Genomic DNA, 19,776 nt, shown 5'->3' on the forward strand with positions numbered 1-19,776 from the left:
AAACATCACGACAAGTTTCAGCTTACGCGGTCCAGCAAAAATGTAAACATTTAAAATGATTCTCATGCTAAGTGAGACAAAAGCCAGTGCTGCACTTTAATAGGAATAAGATACAGTATACTTGAAATTCTCAGACTAGCTGCAGATGGTTTGTGTGTGTGCGCATGCATGCGTGCATGTGTAGGAGCAGAGTGAATGTAATCTGAATCCAAAAAAAGCTCAGCCGGATATGAACCTGAGAGATCTGATCATTGTACCAGGATGTAACAGGATCCCCTACGACTCGAGTAGTGGAAAGGGGTGATAAAGGACAGTGTTCGGCCAGCTAACCCAGAATCAAAACACTTATTTAATTACTAGTGGATGAACGTAACAAAAAGGCGGACGGCGTGAACATGCGTGCGCCGTTACTGGAGATTGGTCCTGGGCCACATTAACAGACACATTACAGGGCAGAGCATTAGGATCGCAGTGATATTTAAAGCCTGGACATGACACTCAGCTTGCACCCCAATCGGTCAAACAACTCCCTCAGCACTAAATAACCCTGACATCTCTAGTGAGCTTGAGTAATGCTGTGCGTGTGTGTGTGTGGGGGGGGCATTTGAAAATGGAGCATGTTTGAAAATACAAATATGAACACGACGAATGCAAAACAGCACTCTGCCCTCACCAACATACTCCTCCACATCCTTGACAGAGAAACCGGGAGAGGGCAGCTTGAGCCCCAGTCCATCCAGCCTGGGAACAGTGATGGGGTAGTGGAACCCCTGTGTCTCCAGGTACTTCTGTGTTACATGGTGTCCATCCATCTGCACCAGGATCTCCTCAGCACTGCAAAAGAGGAACGAGTGGCATTACCACACCTCGACTTAGACGTGTGGTACAAGATGGATGGGCTCATTATGTTAGTACACCTCTACTTAGACGTGTGGTACAAGATGGATGGGGTCATTATGTTAGTACACCTCTACTTAGACGTGTGGTACAAGATGGATGGGGTCATTATGTTAGTACACCTCTACTTAGACGTGTGGTACAAGATGGATGGGGTCATTATGTTAGTACACCTCTACTTAGACGTGTGGTACAAGATGGATGGGGTCATTATGTTAGTACACCTCTACTTAGACGTGTGGTACAAGATGGATGGGCTCATTATGTTAGTACACCTCTACTTAGACGTGTGGTACAAGATGGATGGGCTCATTATGTTAGTACACCTCTACTTAGACGTGTGGTACAAGATGGATGGGCTCATTATGTTAGTACACCTCTACTTAGACGTGTGGTACAAGATGAATGGGCTCATTATGTTAGTACACCTCTACTTAGACGTGTGGTACAAGATGGATGGGCTCATTATGTTAGTACACCTCTACTTAGACGTGTGGTACAAGATGGATGGGGTCATTATGTTAGTACACCTCTACTTAGACGTGTGGTACAAGATGGATGGGCTCATTATGTTAGTACACCTCTACTTAGACGTGTGGTACAAGATGGATGGGGTCATTATGTTAGTACACCTCTACATTGACCCATTGTACTAGACAAATGTGTGGAGTGTGTGACCAATCATGTATTCATACATTCAAGAGCCACACGTCTTTTGATAGTCGCTTCTTTTGAATAAGTTCACCAGTTATAAAGCTGAAACAACAGCGACCACTGGCAGGGCTTAGCGGTCTATAAGAGTTTGTTCATGAGTCAATGCATCATGAGTTTCTACAGACCACACGTTTGAAAACACTGGCTCTCAACTCAGGGGCGAGAGCCAGGGGCCTCCCTGTTGTGTGTGCTGTGCGGTGGTGCGTGCTTGCGGCTTGTCACAGCACGTTCCAGGGCCGCTGACGGCTGTTACTCATGACTCCTACCTGGGGAATGTCCTGTTCCGCAGCTCTCGGACGAACACGGAGGTCCCCGCCTGCACCGGCCTGCTTCCGTCGTCGGGTTCCGTGTAGTCGTGCCTGTGCCAGTTGTTCCGCCGTTTCACTGTGGCGACAAGAGGTCAACGTTGCGTTCAGACAGACTGATCCCGCTAGACGCGGCGCAGCGTTAGCAGGGCTAGGCTAGCTGGTTGACCGTCGGGATGGGCGGTTGGGTACACGGCAGAACCGTGAGTCACCGCCGGTCATTTCAAGAGTCAATAAAGCGTGCGTCCTCTGCATCTGAATAAGGGTCGGCGTTCAAATCTCAATTTGGCGATTACACAACTATTTTATTAGACTAATAATACCCACGTCAGGTTGCTCTGGGAGGGCAGGCCCAGAAGATAATGGAGAGGGAGGAAATGTGTACGGTCAAGCCAACCGTTACTCAACCAGCGGTTTTTCAACCGTGTCGGAGGGCTGCAGAGCAGGCGGCCGGGGCTACTTACTCAAGGAGGGCCCGTGTCGGACGTCACAGTTGGGACAGTGGTACACGTCGATGTCCACAGCATGGTGCTCCTCTACCTGGACACAGCTGGAGAGTGAAGGGGAGACATTCACATGTTAATAATCAACACGTAGTGCTCAGCAGAAAACGCGAGGGCAGAAAACGAATAGGTTTGAATAGATTGCGGTGGGCCTTATTCTGTGGAGATTGTTGGAATTTGTACAGGTACACAGAAGCTGCATTGTTGGAATATGTATCTAATGGTGTTATTAGGTGATAATACATAAAACGTATCGTCCATGAGAACTTTTTGTCAGTTGACTTATAGTCTGAAATTCTATTCACCACAAATTGGTATGTACAGGAGCAGGATGTTTTATGCAAACATAAAAAAAATATTTCCCATTGTATTACATAATCCCTGTCTGTCTGTCCTTTCCTGTACTCATCTGTGTGTTAGTTACCATAGCGACGAGACAGAAGTACACACACCTAATTCACCCTCTTTAATTTCCATAAATTAAACACTCGGTGCATGAATTACAATGACTGATCTTTCACTCTGACACAAAACAGTATGTAGAATAAAAAACGTAAAGAAGAACATTACATTGTCTCCCCTTTGGGTACCCTAAAATAAGTAGGCGAAGTAATAAGCCTGATCAATACTGTTAAGGAGTTTTGGGGGAAACTGATCACAATAAAAGGTGATTTTAATCCTTAGACTGTTACCAAATGTTTAACTGACACTGTTCTTTCGGGTAAATGTGTTTAAAATGTACAATTATCTGTGCAAAAAATTGTCTAGTCCTTGTATATAGAGTATTATTTGTAACCTTGCAATCAATGTTTTTTTATTTACTCTGATATACACACAAAATGTGTTTGCAAATCTTTGTACAATATACACCCAAACACTTTGGTAAACAGTTAAACAAACTGTTCATTTAGAACATCCAATGCCTTATGCAAATAATATTGAAACTTGCCAAAAGCTACCGTAGGCCAGTTGTATGACCAGCAGGCCTTAGACAGCTTCAGATCCCTGCCCAATCTCCAGAACGCTCCAGTGATGCCAGCTAATGAGAATGTCACCAAGGGGAACTTAAAAACGTCCCCCTCGTACAGACTGAGACCTAGATCTGAGCCAGCTCCCCCCAGAGCAGCGCTATACAAAGCAGTATGCAAAAAAACTCAAGATATTTACAACAGTGGCGATAGGCAAGAAAGCCCACCGGTGGCGCAGAAAGTTAAGAACACAGAGAAGTTTCTCACAGGACACTGAGAAGTTTCTCACAGGACACTGAGAAGTTTCTCACAGGACACTGAGAAGTTTCTCACCCGACACTGAGAAGTTTCTCACAGGACACTGAGAAGTTTCTCACAGGACACTGAGAAGTTTCTCACAGGACACTGAGAAGTTTCTCACAGGACACTGAGAAGTTTCTCACAGGACACTGAGAAGTTTCTCACCCGACACTGAGAAGTTTCTCACCCGACACTGAGAAGTTTCTCACCCGACACTGAGAAGTTTCTCACCCGACACTGAGAAGTTTCTCACCCGACACTGAGAAGTTTCTCACCCGACACTGAGAAGTTTCTCACCCGACACTGAGAAGTTTCTCACCCGACACTGAGAAGTTTCTCACCCGACACTGAGAAGTTTGTCCCCCTGTCACGGTATCACGGTTTAAGTTCAGACACAGGCTGAGAGGTGGGTCCACAAGGGTACACATGAAGCCGCAGAGTGTGGGAACCAGCCCCCGCAGGAGCGACAGTAGAGGTGCCCACTTGAAGACCCAAGCTCTATGCACCCGCAAGGCTATGTGAGACACCGGTGTGTGTGTGTGTGTGTGTGTGGGTGGGTGGGTGGTGGGGGGGGGGGGGTACCACAACATCAGCTCAGTCAGTACAGAGGGAGTAGAGGGGCTTTAGACTTTATCTACTTTGATCTGAGCGTAATTCCAGGACTGCAGGAAGCCATAAACAAAACAAACATTCTGTCCTCAAAGAACTGGCCTGTGTTTGGGATGCCTACGGCCATATGATGTAGGTCACGCACGCACGCACGCACGCACGCACAGACCCCTGGACCAGACACACAGACAAGGGTATTCCAGTGATGTTGTGAAAGGACAGTCAGCTAGTCTTTTGATGACAACACCAGCGACTTGGTGTCGACTTGATACGTCCAGATCTTCAGGACAAAGCCTCGCTAAAACACTGCCAACTAATCACACAGTGGCAATGTGTCGTGGACAACGTCTGGCTTTGAGAGGCAGTCGGGGACAGACCTACGAACCCAGCCCAGAGCTGCCTCCTCCCGGCATCGACGACGGATGTTACGCACCGGAACAGGAGTCCCTCTATTGTTCCACTCCACTGTGAAGGACACGGCGCTAAAAAAAAGTCTCACGGCCCCCATTGTTGCAGAGCAGGTCAACTGTGATGAAACAACCACGCTCACAGGGAACGCAAGGAGTCAGTCAGGGACCGGCGGTTATGACACACTAAAAAAGGCATTCCTGGTGTAGGACATGGGGCCTGGCTGGTTCAGTGCAGGGAGAGGGCACCTGGCCCCTATGGGATGAGCATTATGTGGCACATGGGAGACAAATAATTGACACTAACAATGTTACTGTACTGAGACAAGACAGAAAACTATAAGTCATATAGAGAGAGAAATTGAATAATAAATAATAACCCTGTGGTCAACATGTTTCAGGCTCAGCCCCAGACAGAGTCAGGGAATCAGAGTCAGTAAATGAGGATCTGCTATCAGGATCTACCCAGTCTGCCTTAGTTCTCATGTCCTCTGCAGATAAGCAGCGGAATGACAACTTTATAGATGAGATCACTCCTGCGGCTGGGTGAGTGTCTCAAGTGTCAGAAGACCAAACATGATGCTTGATCCCTACCTCAGCGTGAGTGACTAATCACAGGGCTTAGAGGCATGAAGCGATAATGAGAAAGTAATGGGGAACTATACGCCACCACAATGGATTTGAAATAACACAGTCGAGATGCAATTGAAATGCAAACTTTCAGCTTTTATTCACGGGGGTGGACCAAAATACTATATGAAACGTTTAGGAATTGTAACTGTTTTCATACACAGTCCCGTTATTTCAGGGGGTCAAATGTAATTATACAAATCAACGTAGTCATAAATAAAATGTTCATTTTTTAATACTTTGTTCGAGAATCCTTTGCAGGCAATGACTGTAGACTCAGCCCACACGCATTTTTTAATTATTACAATTCCATCCATCCATCCATCGTCTTCCGCTTATCCGGGGCCGGGTCGCGGGGGCAGCAGTCTAAGCAGGGATGCCCAGACTTCCCTCTCCCCAGACACTTCCTCTAGCTCTTCCGGGGGGACACCGAGGCGTTCCCAGGCCAGCCGGGAGACATAGTCCCTCCAGCGTGTCCTAGGTCTTCCCCGGGGTCTCCTCCCGGTGGGACGGGACCGGAACACCTTCCCAGGAAGGCGTTCCGGAGGCATCCGAAAAAGATGCCCAAGCCACCTCAGCTGACCCCTCTCGATGTGGAGGAGCAGTGGCTCTACTCTGAGCTCCACCCGGGTGACCGAGCTTCTCACCCTATCTCTAAGGGATCGCCCAGCCACCCTGCGGAGAAAACTCATTTCGGCCGCCTGTATCCGGGATCTTGTCCTTTCGGTCATGACCCAAAGCTCATGACCATAGGTGAGAGTAGGAACGTAGATTGACTTTCTTCACCACGACAGACCGATACATCGACTGCATTACTGCAGAAGCTGCACCGATCCGTCTGTCAATCTCCCGTTCCATCCTTCCCTCACTCGTGAACAAGACCCCTAGATACTTAAACTCCTCCACTTGAGGCAGGCATTCTCCACCAACCTGAAGTGGGCAAGCCACCCTTTTCCGACTGAGGACCATGGCCTCGGATTTGGAGGTACTGATTTTCATCCCCACCGCTTCACACTCGGCTGCAAACCGTCCCAGTGCATGCTGAAGGTCCTGGTTAGAAGGGGCCAACACGACAACATCATCTGCAAAGAGCAGAGACGAAATCGTGTGGTCCCCAAACCTGACACCCTCCGGCCCCTGGCTGCGCCTAGAAATTCTGTCCATAAAAATTACAAACAGAACCGGTGACAAAGGGCAGCCCTGCCGGAGTCCAACATGCACTGGGAACAAGTCTGACTTACTGCCGGCAATGCGGACCAAGCTCCTGCTTCGGTTGTATAGGGACCTGACAGCCCTTAGCAAAGGACCCAGGACCCCATATTCCCCAAGCACCCTCCACAAGATGCCGCGAGGGACACAGTCGAATGCCTTCTCCAAATCCACAAAACACATGTGGATTGGTTGGGCAAACTCCCATGAACCCTCCAACACCCCGTAGAGGGTATAGAGCTGGTCCAGTGTTCCACGGCCCGGACGAAAACCACACTGTTCCTCCTGAATCCGAGGTTCTACTATCGGCCGTATTCTCCTCTCCAGAACCCTGGCATAGACTTTCCCGGGCAGGCTGAGAAGTGTGATCCCCCTGTAGTTGGAACACACCCTCCGGTCCCCCTTCTTAAAAAGAGGGACCACCACCCCGGTCTGCCATCCCAGAGGCACTGTCCCCGACCGCCACGCGATGTTGCACAGGCGTGTCAACCAAGACAGCCCCACAACATCCAGAGACTTGAGGTACTCAGGGCGGATCTCATCCACCCCCGGTGCCTTGCCACCGAGGAGTTTCTTGACCACCTCTGTGACTTCAGCCCGGGTGATGGACGAGTTCACCTCTGAGCCCTCATCCTCTGCTTCCTCAATGGAAGACATGTCAGCGGGATTGAGGAGATCCTCGAAGTACTCCTTCCACCGCCCGACGACATCCTCAGTTGAGGTCAACAGCTGCCCACCTCTACTGTAAACAGCGTTGGTAGGGCACTGTTTCCCTCTCCTGAGGCGCCGGATGGTTTGCCAGAATCTCTTCGAGGCCAGCCGAAAGTCCTTCTCCATGGCCTCACCGAACTCCTCCCAGGCCCGAGTTTTTGCCTCCACAACCACCCGGGCTGCAGCCCGCTTGGCCTGTCGGTACCCGTCAGCTGCCTCAGGAGTCCCACAAGCCAACCAGGCCTGATAGGACTCCTTCTTCAGCTTGACGGCATCCCTTACTTCCGGTGTCCACCACCGGGTTCGGGGATTGCCGCCTCGACAGGCACCGGAGACCTTACGGCCACAGCTCCGAGCGGCCGCTTCGACAATGGCGGTGGAGAACATGGTCCACTCGGACTCAATATCTCCAACCTCCCTCGGGATCCAGTCGAAGCTCTGCCGGAGGTGGGAGTTAAAGATCTCTCTGACAGGAGACTCGGCCAGACGTTCCCAGCAGACCCTTACAGTACGCTTGGGCCTGCCGAGTCTGTCCAGCTTCCTCCCCCGCCATCGGATCCAACTCACCACCAGGTGGTGATCAGTTGACAGCTCCGCCCCTCTCTTCACCCGAGTGTCCAAGACATACGACCGCAGGTCAGATGAGACGACAACGAAGTCGATCATCGACCTGCGGCCTAGGGTGTCCTGGTGCCACGTGCACTGATGGACACCCTTATGTTTGAACATGGTGTTCGTTATGGACAAACTGTGACTAGCACAGAAGTCCAATAACTGAACACCACTCGGGTTCAGATCAGGGGGGCCGTTCCTCCCAATCACGCCCCTCCAGGTGTCACTGTCGTTGCCCACGTGGGCGTTGAAGTCCCCCAGTAGAACAATAGAGTCCCCAGTCGGAGCACTTTCCAGCACCCCTCCCAGAGACTCCAAGAAGGTCGGGTACTCTGCACTGCCGTTCGGCCCGTAGGCACAAACAACAGTGAGAGACCTATCCCCGACCCGTAGGCGCAGGGAAACGACCCTCTCGTTCACCGGGGTAAACTCCAACACATGGCGGCAGAGCTGGGGAGCTATGAGCAAACCCACACCAGCCCGCCGCCTCTCACCATGGGCAACTCCAGAGTGGTGAAGAGTCCATCCTCTCTCAAGGAGTGTGGTTCCAGAGCCCAAGCCGTGCGTAGAGGTGATCCCGACTACCTCTAATCGGAACCTCTCAACCTCACGCACTAACTCAGGCTCCTTCCCCGCCAGCGAGGTGACATTCCACGTCCCTAGAGCCAGTTTCCGTGTCCAGAGATCGGGTTGTCTAGGCCCCTGCCTTCGACTGCCACCCGATCCTCTTTGCACCGGCCCCTTATGGTCCCTCCTGTGGGTGGTGAGCCCACGGGAGGGCGGCCCCACGTCACCCGTTCGGGCTGAGCCCGGCCGGGCCCCATGGGGGAAGGCCCGGCCACCAGGCGCTCGCATTCGAGCCCCAACCCCGGGCCTGGCTCCGGGGTGGGGCCCCGGCTGCGCCATACCGGGCGACGTCACGGTACTCAAAATTGAATTCTTCATTAAGGGGTTTTGAACCGCTCTTAGTCTGACCCGTCGCCTAAGACCTGTTTGCCTTGGGAGACCCTACCAGGGGCATATAGCCCCAGACAACATAGCTCCTAGGGTCACTCGGGTACTCAAACCCCTCCACCACGTTAAGGTGGCAGTTCTTGGAGGGGATTATTACAATTGTAATCTTAATATGTTCACCTGGCACAGCCAGAAGAGGACTGGTCACCCCTCTGAGTCTGGGTCCTCTCTAGGTTTCTTCCTAAATTTTGGCATTCTTAGAGAGTTTTTCCAAGCCACTGAAAATCAACACTACTGTTGTTTGCTCCTTGGGGTTTAAGGCCAGATGTTTGGTAAAAGCACTTTGTGACATCTGCTGATGTAAAAACGGCTTTATAAATACATTTGATTGATTGATGCTTTGCCAGGCCTTTACTGCAGCTTTCTTCAGTTGTTGTTTGTTCGTGAGTCTTTCTGCCTTAAGTTTTGTCATCAACAAGTGAAATGCATGCTCGATCGGGTTGAGATCAGGTGATTGACTCGGACATTGCAGAATATTCCACTTCTATGCCTTAAAAAACTCCAGGGTTGCTTTCGCAGTATGTTTTGAGTCATTATCCATGTAAAGTGAAGCGCCGTCCAATCAACTTTGTTGAATTTGTCTGAATCTGAGCAGACAATATATCCCTATACACTTCAGAATTTATCTGGCTGCTTGACTTCTGTCACATGATCCATAAACACTAGTGTACCTTGGTCCTCATTAATGTAAACATCCATTTACTGATTGGATGAATGCAAATTCAAAAACAAAATGTGTTGTTTCACTTGTAGAAGGCACAAACAAACTCCTAAATATTTGTTAAACCTCGAATAATGATTTGCCTGCTTTTCCGTGACATATTCAGTGGAAAATGATACAGAGTACTATAAGTGGAGCATCACGAAACCTTGATTAAATTATATAAAATTATTCATTTTAAGTTTATATACAGTACATATACTACTCCATTTAAGAGATATAAAATGTTTCCATGCATGTAATGTGGAATTGTCCTCAGGTCATTACTTTCAGGAAAGAAATGACATTATCCTTATATTAGACTTTGATGTCCCTTGTTCTCCAGTTGTGTTATTGCTGAATGACAGCACATCCTTGTCAATGTCAAAACAACAACAAAAAGGTATGGCTAGCTGGTTTAACTGCAGCTAAGAAAATGCTTAACTTAAGATGGAAGCCTCCTCATGCACTAACATGGCATCTATGGGTTTTTACTTTTCTTGATATTGTATACTTTGTCAACTGCTAGAATTCACAGTGGGAATGAAAGAACGTTAATGTAGTTTAATACAGTGGAAAATCTAAAGTCCTTGTTATAGGAAGTGGTTTATAGTAGATATATATGAGTCTCTTGGATTGGATGGTTGGGTATAGGAATAATTATACAGTTCATTGTTATTATTTTTTATTTTATTTTTATTCTTTGTGTGGGATAGATCTAGACTAGCATCTACTGTTGCATGTTAGGAATCATTCTATGACAAACAGATTAATTGTTATTTAAATAATAGATATGCTATAATCATGCAATCGTGATTTGTATGATGATTGAGTATACAATAAAAACATTGGATCACAAACATTTTTTAAATAAACACTAATGACCCAGTGCCATTGGAAGCCATGCATGCCCATGCCATCACACTGCCTCCACAGTGTTTTACAAATGATGTGCTATGCTTCAGATCATGAGCCATACCAAGCCTGTGCCATGCTTTTTTCTTCCCATCATTTTGGTACAGGTTGATCTTAGTTTAATCTGTCTAAAGAATACTGTTCCAGAACTGAGCTGGCTTTTTCAGATGTTTTTTTTGGCAAGGTCTAATCTGGCCTTTCTATTCTTGAGACTTATGAATGGTTAGCACCTTGTGGTGAACGCTCTGTGTTTGCTCTCGTGAAGTCTTCTCTTCTTGGATAATGATATACCTACCTCCTGCAGAGTGTTCTTCACTTGGCTGGATGTTGTGAAGGGGTTTTCCCTTTACCATGGAAAGGATCCTACGATCATCCCCCACTGTTGTCTTCCGTGGACGTCCAGGCCTTTTTGTGTTGCAGAGATCACCAACTCATTCTTTTTTTCTCAGAATGTACCAAACTGTTGATTTAGCCACTCTTAATGTTCCTGTGACCTCTCTGATTATATATTTTTTTGCAGCCTAAGGATGGCCTGTTTCACTTTCAGTGAGAACTCCTTTGACCGCATGTTGTGGGTTCACAGCAACAGCTTCCAAATGCGAATGCCACAACTGGAATCAACTCCAGACCTTTTACCTGCTTAATTTATTATGAAATAATGAAGGAATATCCCACACCTGTCCATGAAACAGCTTTTGAGTCAACTGTCCAATTACTTTTGGTCCATTGAAAAAGGACCTAAACCCTTCCTCCAATTTGGATGTGAATGCCCTCAACTTATTGTTGAGAGACTGCATTTACGCCCATATTCATTACTTAACTGTAACTTGAATATATTTTGGTAAACAGAAAAAAATAAAAAAATAATTGTCAGTGTCCAATTATTTCCAGACCTTACTCTAGTGCAAACCCTGACAAGAAGCAGCAGGTGTCATTCCAAGGCTTTTATTATTATTTACCACTTGATTTTGATTTTAAAACAAATACATTTAATTTTTACATTGATTGCATATATTTAGCACTTCTTACAACTTGTATTTCATTTTGTCACAGTACGAGAGGATAGATGAGCGAAATGAAGGTTTAGTGTCCATGATTCCAGATTGCAACATTTCACAGCACATCAAGGTTACCACTGCTACTCCCATGCAATCCCATGGTTAAGGCGTATTTCCGTCTTAATCTATTGGTGTCAACAACTGTATTTCGTAAATCAAGGCCATCCATTTTAAGGGCCGTCTTTCTTATCAATAGCCTACTCAAACAGTGACATCCTGACCGCTCATTACTAGATGCTAACAAGTTGTTGACAGATCAACAAGGATCCAGGGTCTCACATCCCATTAAGCCTTTCCGTTGTGTTAATGGGCTTCTACTCAATGCCCTTGAGTCCCGAAGGGACTCCAAGCAATATGAAGTACATCATTCTACTGTTTGACAGATCATCTACATTTGGAGAAAAGTCCAGACCACTGCAACCTACATAGGACAGGTTGTCCAATCAAATTGAGCCCTAGAGGCCATAGACGTCTGTAAGAACCCTAGGGTAATATCAAGGGATCTACAGGCCTCTCTTGCTGAAATCAATGTTGAGGTGCATGAGTCAAGTGTCAGAATGAGGCAGCAGAAACATGATGGACGAAATGCCATTTCTGGATAAAAAAAAACAATGCCTTTTATACAAAAGAACCTCATACCAACCGCAGAGCAATGAGGTGATGGCATTATGGTTTGGCGCTGCTTCCCCTCATGGCCTGGCCAACTTGGTATCAATGAGTCAACCATGAATTCCTTATTGTTCCAGATAATTCTTAAAGAGAATGTGAGGCCATCTGTCAAAAAGCTGATGGTAAACCAAACATGGATCTTGGAAAAGGACAATGATTCAAAACACACAAGCAAAGCTACAACATAATGGCTCAAAAAGAGGAAATGGGGGGTTATTGAATGAGCCAAAGCCCAGATCTCAATCCTATTAAAATGCTGTAGGGGGACTTGAAGCAGGTCATGCATGCATGAAAGCCCTAGGTTATGACACAGTTGATGCAGTAAAGAAGAGCGAAAATTCCTTTCCGTCAATGAAAGAGAATAATTGACAGTTACAAGAAATGGTAAGAAAAGCTATTGAAGCTAGGGGTGTACTATGAACATATGCCTGTAGATTTCTTTCATAAAGTATTGCTAATAATATAAGCATATACATTTGTTAGCTTAATTAACTTTATCTGCCAATAGTGATGAAGTGAGAATTACATGTCCATATGTCAAAATATGTAAGAAAAAAGGTAACTCCTGGGGTGTACTTACTTTTGAAATGACAATATATAATATAATTTCAACTTAATTGTGAAGAATGGGGCATTCTGGGCAGATGAAATATCAAAATACCAAGAAAACTGGTAAAATAACATGGATACAATATAAAAGAAGCACTCTTCTGGTAGATAAAGCAGTAGAAAACAAAGACAAAAACAGAAACAGTCCATGCCAGTTGTGCACAGGCTGCACGCGTCACGCCTTAAAACGCTTAAATCCCTCCAGAGAGTGACTGTCGGTGCTTGAATGGAGACAATGTGGACTGCCTGCCAAAGGGGAAAGGAGGGGGGCTCTAGCAGCGCACATAATGAAGTAGCACTCCAGAGATATGCGGGGAGCCAATGAGGGTGAAATCCTCTTCCTCTGCCCAGGAACCCACAGACAGACACTGACGATCCACCGCCTCATTGCCTCGACTCTAAAGAGATCTGCCATCTTGTCTTGAGTGGTGTTGTTCATTAGTCAGATGTGCAGTCAGAGGTTCATTGTGTTGATCAAGGGCAGCGACAAATCTGAGCAGACAATGAAAGGAAATCAGTCTTAACATTGAAGACATGGTTCCAACATTCGGCCATGAAAGAAAAACTGCTTAGTGGCCAATGGGAACCCTATAGAGGGCAGATTTAATGGGGTTCACCAGGCTGACGGTGTGAATCGATGTGCACAAACATCTGGATGGGTCACTTACGAAGAAGCAATGGCCACCCTACATAATGCAAAACAATTCCACAGCAGCACACTTCCTCCTGGCCCCCAAATTGAGAAACAATTCCAAACAGATCAAGCTATCTATCAGAGGATAAAAGGCTGCAGAGTGTAATGGTGGCACAACAAAAGGTGTCTCTATGGTGACGGCAAACACCCTGGCAGCAATCCAAGTGTTCCTGTATGACATCTGCTCACACAGCACACAGGTAAAGACTAGAGCTGCAGGATGAAGCTTCCGCCCCAAACCCGCGTTCTAGACAAACGCTCAATGTTGGTGGATAATGTTGTCACAGTCCGCAGTTGGTGTCACTGCAATCTGGTGTTTTAATAAAAATTACGTGTTATTAAGCCAGTGGGCTGGCTTCTAAAAAAATCCAGCTGCGGTACTGCAGGACAACCCCAGTCCACAGGGCCCAATATCATCCTTGTTGGTTTGTCCTCTCCCAAATTTGTGACATCCAATGTGGCCTTGTCTTATCACAGCAACTCTACAGCAGGTGCGGGAGAGACGAAGACCAAAACGTGTTTCACACTGCGCTCAACCAGGAAGTGTTTCATCAATACACATGCACTGAAGGGGAATGCGTTCCCCGGTGAACAACCGCAATGGCACTCACAGAAGCCCAAACTAGCCCAAGGAGTCTAAAGGGTGTGAAGACACAAGGCAGACCAGTCCGATATGCACTCATCCACACTGGGCAGCAGTGAGACAATTTGCGCTGCCATTTGCGAGACCCATGGGCGTTGAAGGTAAACCACAACAAGGACTCAGACAGCAATGACCAAGCTCTACTGCGAGGCATGACTTAACACACTGTGGCACTTCAGAGTCTCTAGGAGTCAAATATTGATTTCGGCATGCCAGGGACTCCTGTAGAGGATGATGGGAATTGGCTTAGAAAGTGCACTCCTCTCAAAGCGCATTGGTTTTGACTCAAACTTCCTGGCTGAAGGAGTGGTATGCCAAGAAACAGAATAGCTTGGCAGGATGGACGCAGAAGGACATAAGATCACAGTGAATGTTGATAAAAGCTGGACTGGATAACTGAAATATCTGAATCAGCAGTTTCGTATCCCACCACATCAGGAGAAAAACATTTCAATAAAGCTGGGAGTCAAAGTGCCTGGTCGCCATGACCTCAAAGTTCATCAGTCACCAACTTCACCCAACAATTACCATCCTTTTATAAGTTAAATATTGATTAATTACCACCATTTATAATGCAGACTTGGCAAGATGGGAGTCTGTGAGAACTAAAGAATAAGAGGGGGAAAAAAATAAGAGGGAACTTAAAAATAAGAGGGAAGAAACACAGCACAGGGGAAGACAGGAAAGAAACCAGGTTAAGTCGTCCCGTTTGTGTCTCCCTTTGTTCAAACCACACAAGACTGCAGCTTTTCTCAGTCGAGGGGGTACTTAAGGGCAATGAAGAATAATGGGTGCAGGAAGTGTCGCCCCCACACCAGTGGAAGGCGCCTCCCGGGCCTCTGTGCTGACACTGTCCTGCCTGCCTCTCTGAGACAACTTCCTGTGACAGGATCTGAGCTGATAACACATACACACACAAACTTCCTGTATGTGTTGGGCTGTAACCGAGAGGTCAGGGTTCATCATAGACAGAAATCCCAGCCCAAAATGTAACCCCAACACCATGTGACTTAAACACAGATCCGGACATTTCACATTTGTTATTTGGCAGAGACTCTTAAAAAGAGTCACATTAGGGAGTATTTTTATAGAAATTAAAATATTCCGCCATGATTAACGCCTATGAGTTTCTACTATCGAATGAACAGAGGGGTGACCTCACTTTGGTATTGTGGAAAACCTGGTTAGCAAAAAGATAAAGGATCAGAAACTATTTTGTTTCTTACATTTTTTTTTCAAAAAATGTTGTCATGTAACAAATGCTATGACATGTTTCATTCAATTTACTAGTCAGCATTCCTAGTGCTCGATTTCATTAAAAAAAAAATTCTAACGGACCAAACGTTAACCCAAAGTATTAGCCATAATCACTACTGAACTGATCTTCATTATTGCCTGACTAACTCAGACAGACAGCCCAAACAGCCATGTAAAACACTGACTGGCTAAACAACTTGCTGAGACTGAAGAGCACCGCAACACCGGATGATCGCAGGAAAGGGGAGTAGAACCGTATCAGCCTTTCCCACACGGGAGTGTGTATACACACGGCAGCCACACCGGGACGAGTGCCATCCAGAGTACACCGCCAGACCCATCCCACTGAAACGTGAAAGGCTTTAATTACACGGGACGTCTGTCTCGCCTGGGTTCTCATCCGGTGGGGACGCTGATTGATGGAGCACTGAACTTGCCCGAGGCCAGTGGCGGTGCCATCAGTCTTCCTCGGGTCAGTCATACACACACGCACTCGCGCATGCGCATGCAGAGACCCGCTTGAGACTTTTAATTCTTTGACGGCTTAAATAAGACCTGAATGCTAGCGTCTTTGATGCCACACTGACTAAATTAGGGCACGTAAGCAACAAACTCCAGGAAAGATAAGCTCTGGAAAAATATGGTCTAATAAAAGGTATAAACAGCATGACAGACATGAGCAGGGGTTAACAGGAATATCAAAAACCTCTTTCTAATTCCCCTCCAAGGGGCACTTTCCCCCAAGCAGCTCCCCAGATCTCAAACTGGCCTGTGCACAGTGACTGATAACACAGACTATTGGCTGGCGACAAGGGAGCCCCCAACAAGAGGGGAAACACACAGGCTAAGCCACAAGGTGCACCCCACCATAAAGGGTTGTGGCGGGGTCCACGTAATCTAGCATGACATCCGGGCCTAGGGGGCCTGGAGTTACAGAGGGAGGATCAGGGTTACGCACACAAGCCACCGGCTACAATCCCTTTGTTGAGCACCTTCACTAAACACAACATTTTCAATGACAGTTGCTGTGCAGAATTTGTGCCTCAATCCCTCTCAGTGAGCAGTCCTTGAATTCAAGGCTCAGTTTCTGGCACGGTACTTTATAGTCCCTTAAGTCCAGCTGTTTTAGTAGTAATGTCATGTTCCCCATAAAAAAAAAAAGAAAAGAAAAAAGAATCAAGTCACGCCATGCAGTGTTTGAATCCTGGTCATGGCATAACCTCAATTCCCAGGGGTCCAGCAGAAGGTGGCACAAATGGTTTGGTTGTGTTTGTTATCAGGGGAATGGGTTTCCCCTCCAAGAAGAACAGCTTGGTGAGACGTGCATAGGAATATGCCCCAAATCTTTTGTCTACAGAATGCAGCAGTTGGGCTGACATAATCAATTAAAATGTCTTACTCACTGCTTGGGAAACAGACTTTGACTGACTGATCTACAAACAGTCTGTCAGCATTGGAAGATCAGGAAAATATTATGAGGGAGTCCATAGAGACAGATAAAGCATGACACATGAAGAACGAATCCACTGAAGCAATAAGAACTGAGAGATTACTTTGGCGATTTACATGCAGTACTGGAACCCTGAACCAATAATAATCTCATTAATTTATTGTGGCCAGTAGATGAAAATAACTTAATATAATTTACAAACAGGCAGTAGAACAGAATGCTTTGATAACTGGCTGATCCCTTCTGTGTTTTGTAAAAGCACTTTGTGATAACTGCTGATTTAAAAAGGGCTTTGTGATTAAAGTTGATTGATTCTACTGAGCTAGACAGAAACATTTGATCTTTCCTAAGGAACACATGATAAGTACCTCCCAGTTGACTACGTTAAAATAGTGGAAGCCTTAAATGGTACGGCCCACTATTCTAGCCATCTCTGTGAACACGTCAAACACGTGCATTTCCCTTTAAAATATGTACAGTATTCTAACGCTAGGTGGCTCTCACCATGTGCACATCATTGTTCAGAGGGGGCATTTAAATCCCAACCTCGATTTGACCACCTACCAACTTAACAGTCTACTTTATATGGTCCATTTATCACTGATGTGAAACATTTTTCTAAATTAAAATATTGCTTTAAGAATGCAGGCTTGTTCCAGACATGTCAAAGAATTGACAGCAAAATGAATCATCGCGCGTATTGTTTATTGCCCTCCCAAAACAAAGGCGTTTTGGAAAAAAGTTAATAAATTATACATAATCTGGTATCCTTGCACATCGAAGTGACATGACGGATGAAACATTACAGATGATGAAGGTTCAGCATTGCTTGCAGCGAGGGACTCAGAACTCGAGTACTACCACTACTGACAACACAACAAAAGCAACTGTAATTGGGAGCTTCTGCTAAAACCACTGGGATTAAATATACTGGTAATAAATACAGTTGGCTGACAAACCAACTCTCCCACTCATAGACAATAAAATAACTACTAATCGCAGGGAGTTCATTTCCGTATCATCTCGAGCTGAGTGGTCAACATTTGCTGGCAATATTTTTCCAACAAAAATAACAAGTTTTGCATGTAATCATGTGAACTACTGAATTGTCGTTTTGTATGCATATAAAAAACTATGTAAACGTTAAATGAAAGAGTAATGTTAGCGGAGTGGGACCTGCGCTGAGGTCCGTTTGCTTACGTTGGGTGCTTGCGCTTCGTTATCTTGGTCGAACCTCAAAATCACATACTGACATCGCAATACGAGTTGACTTTAACTGATTATCAAGACGTCTGTCATTTTCAAATATGTCATTAAGTACCATATAGGCTCCTTACCTGCCATGAAACCAGTCCTTACAAATGTCGCATTCAATCATAAACCGGCTAACATCATAAGACTGCCGGCAGACACAGTACAGCGGGGCCGCCGCCATCTTCGTAGTGTCCCCAAACAACACTGGTCTCCCTAAAACACGGCATTTCATCCGAGGGCGGAGCATCACACCGAGCGCAATGTGTGCACGATTCATGTTCCATGCGCGTTCTCGCTGGCAGAAGCAGCACAAACGGAAACATTACGAATTAAAAATAATGGAAAAGTAGATATAATTTTGAAATTATATGAAACATTTCCATACAGATTATTGTCAGAATGAGCATATGATTTTGACAAAATCGTTGCGTGTTTTTTCATATGGTATGCTACATATCTAATACTGTAGATAGCAACTCAACGCCATTCTATATAAAAAGCTTTGGCTCACAATAAGAACCAATGAACACACGTCTAATTTAGTAGGTGATAATATAAATTTTTAATTCCATTAATACGGCACTTAACTTTAACGATGTAAAAAGTACGATGGATTAGGAATGCAGATGATAGCCTAATTTCATCGTCTGATGTAAATACGGGCAAACACGTTGACAAGCATGGAACATAACGCCATAACCCTTTCCGTTAATAACGCATGCTGAGTGAATCTGATTTGACTATTTAGTAAATCTTACACTTACAACAGAATTTATTTGGATGTAACCTATGTTCAATTAAAATGTCTATGTTAAAAATAATAGACACCGAAACATTTTCATAAAACGTTTATTTTCCAACGTCAACATTTCTGGTGGAGAGATGCAGGGAACAACGCATTTATTACTGCATAAAATGTACACTATTGAACTTTGATATCAAAACCTGATAGTATTTTTTCTATGTGTGCATGTGTATGTCTGAATAAAACTCCCACACTTCACACGTGATAGAGAGAGACAATATATATTTATTATACCTAGGCCAGGATTGGATGCATATAGGGAGAGCATTGGATCACATTGTCTGTGGGATGACAAACTATATTAAAAAAGCCCATCCAGATTCAGGTCAAATCGTTTGACAATAACGGAGGTAATCAATACATGCATAGATTAGATCATGATGGCGATAACCGTTCAGCCTTCCACATCACATTTATTTTAATTTTGCTTGATAATTTAGCATATTACGTTGATATTCAATCAAGGCCGGCAAAAATAAGCTATAGGTGTAGATATTCGAGAAACTCACCCTTGCTCCCTGACACTGGAATAGGAATTTGCCTACGGTGAAAACTTTTATGTAGTAGCTCGCCTCAACGTGCTCGCCTCAACGTGCACAATAAGTCACGCCCACTAATGCAAGCGATGCGAAATGCCGTGTTTTTAGGGATGCCCAAACAACACAGCCAGAATGTTGGGCGGGGACTCTTTTCAACAAACACGGAAAAATACGAGGCCCGCACGATAATTTACGGAAATATTTCAGGAATCCGAAAAAAAGACATACACCCCACCCACTCAGTGAGGATAATGAAACAATATATTATTCCTGTCTTATCCAGGAAAATTGAAACCTCATATTT

The 19,776-nt window shown here is 45.6% G+C and overlaps 1 protein-coding gene across 8 annotated transcripts in view; it reads right to left on the reverse strand.

Moving 5' to 3' along the window:
• Positions 1–18,332, reverse strand: part of kdm7ab (lysine (K)-specific demethylase 7Ab) — a 32,764-nt gene extending 14,432 nt beyond the window's left edge. For all 8 annotated transcript variants that reach the window (XM_029115168.2, XM_029115171.2, XM_029115170.2 and 5 more), the window contains exons 1-4: positions 18,212–18,332; positions 2,381–2,466; positions 1,878–1,995; positions 674–834 (exon numbers count right to left, since the gene is read on the reverse strand). In XM_029115168.2, the coding sequence (XP_028971001.1) occupies positions 674–834; positions 1,878–1,995; positions 2,381–2,466; positions 18,212–18,309 (463 nt within the window). In that variant the 5' untranslated portion in view covers positions 18,310–18,332. The remainder of the gene's footprint in view (positions 1–673; positions 835–1,877; positions 1,996–2,380; positions 2,467–18,211) is intronic.
• Between the last annotated feature and the right edge of the window lie 1,444 nt (positions 18,333–19,776).

Source organism: Esox lucius, chromosome 19, assembly GCF_011004845.1.
Source record: "Esox lucius isolate fEsoLuc1 chromosome 19, fEsoLuc1.pri, whole genome shotgun sequence".
NCBI classification, from domain to species: domain Eukaryota; kingdom Metazoa; phylum Chordata; class Actinopteri; order Esociformes; family Esocidae; genus Esox; species Esox lucius.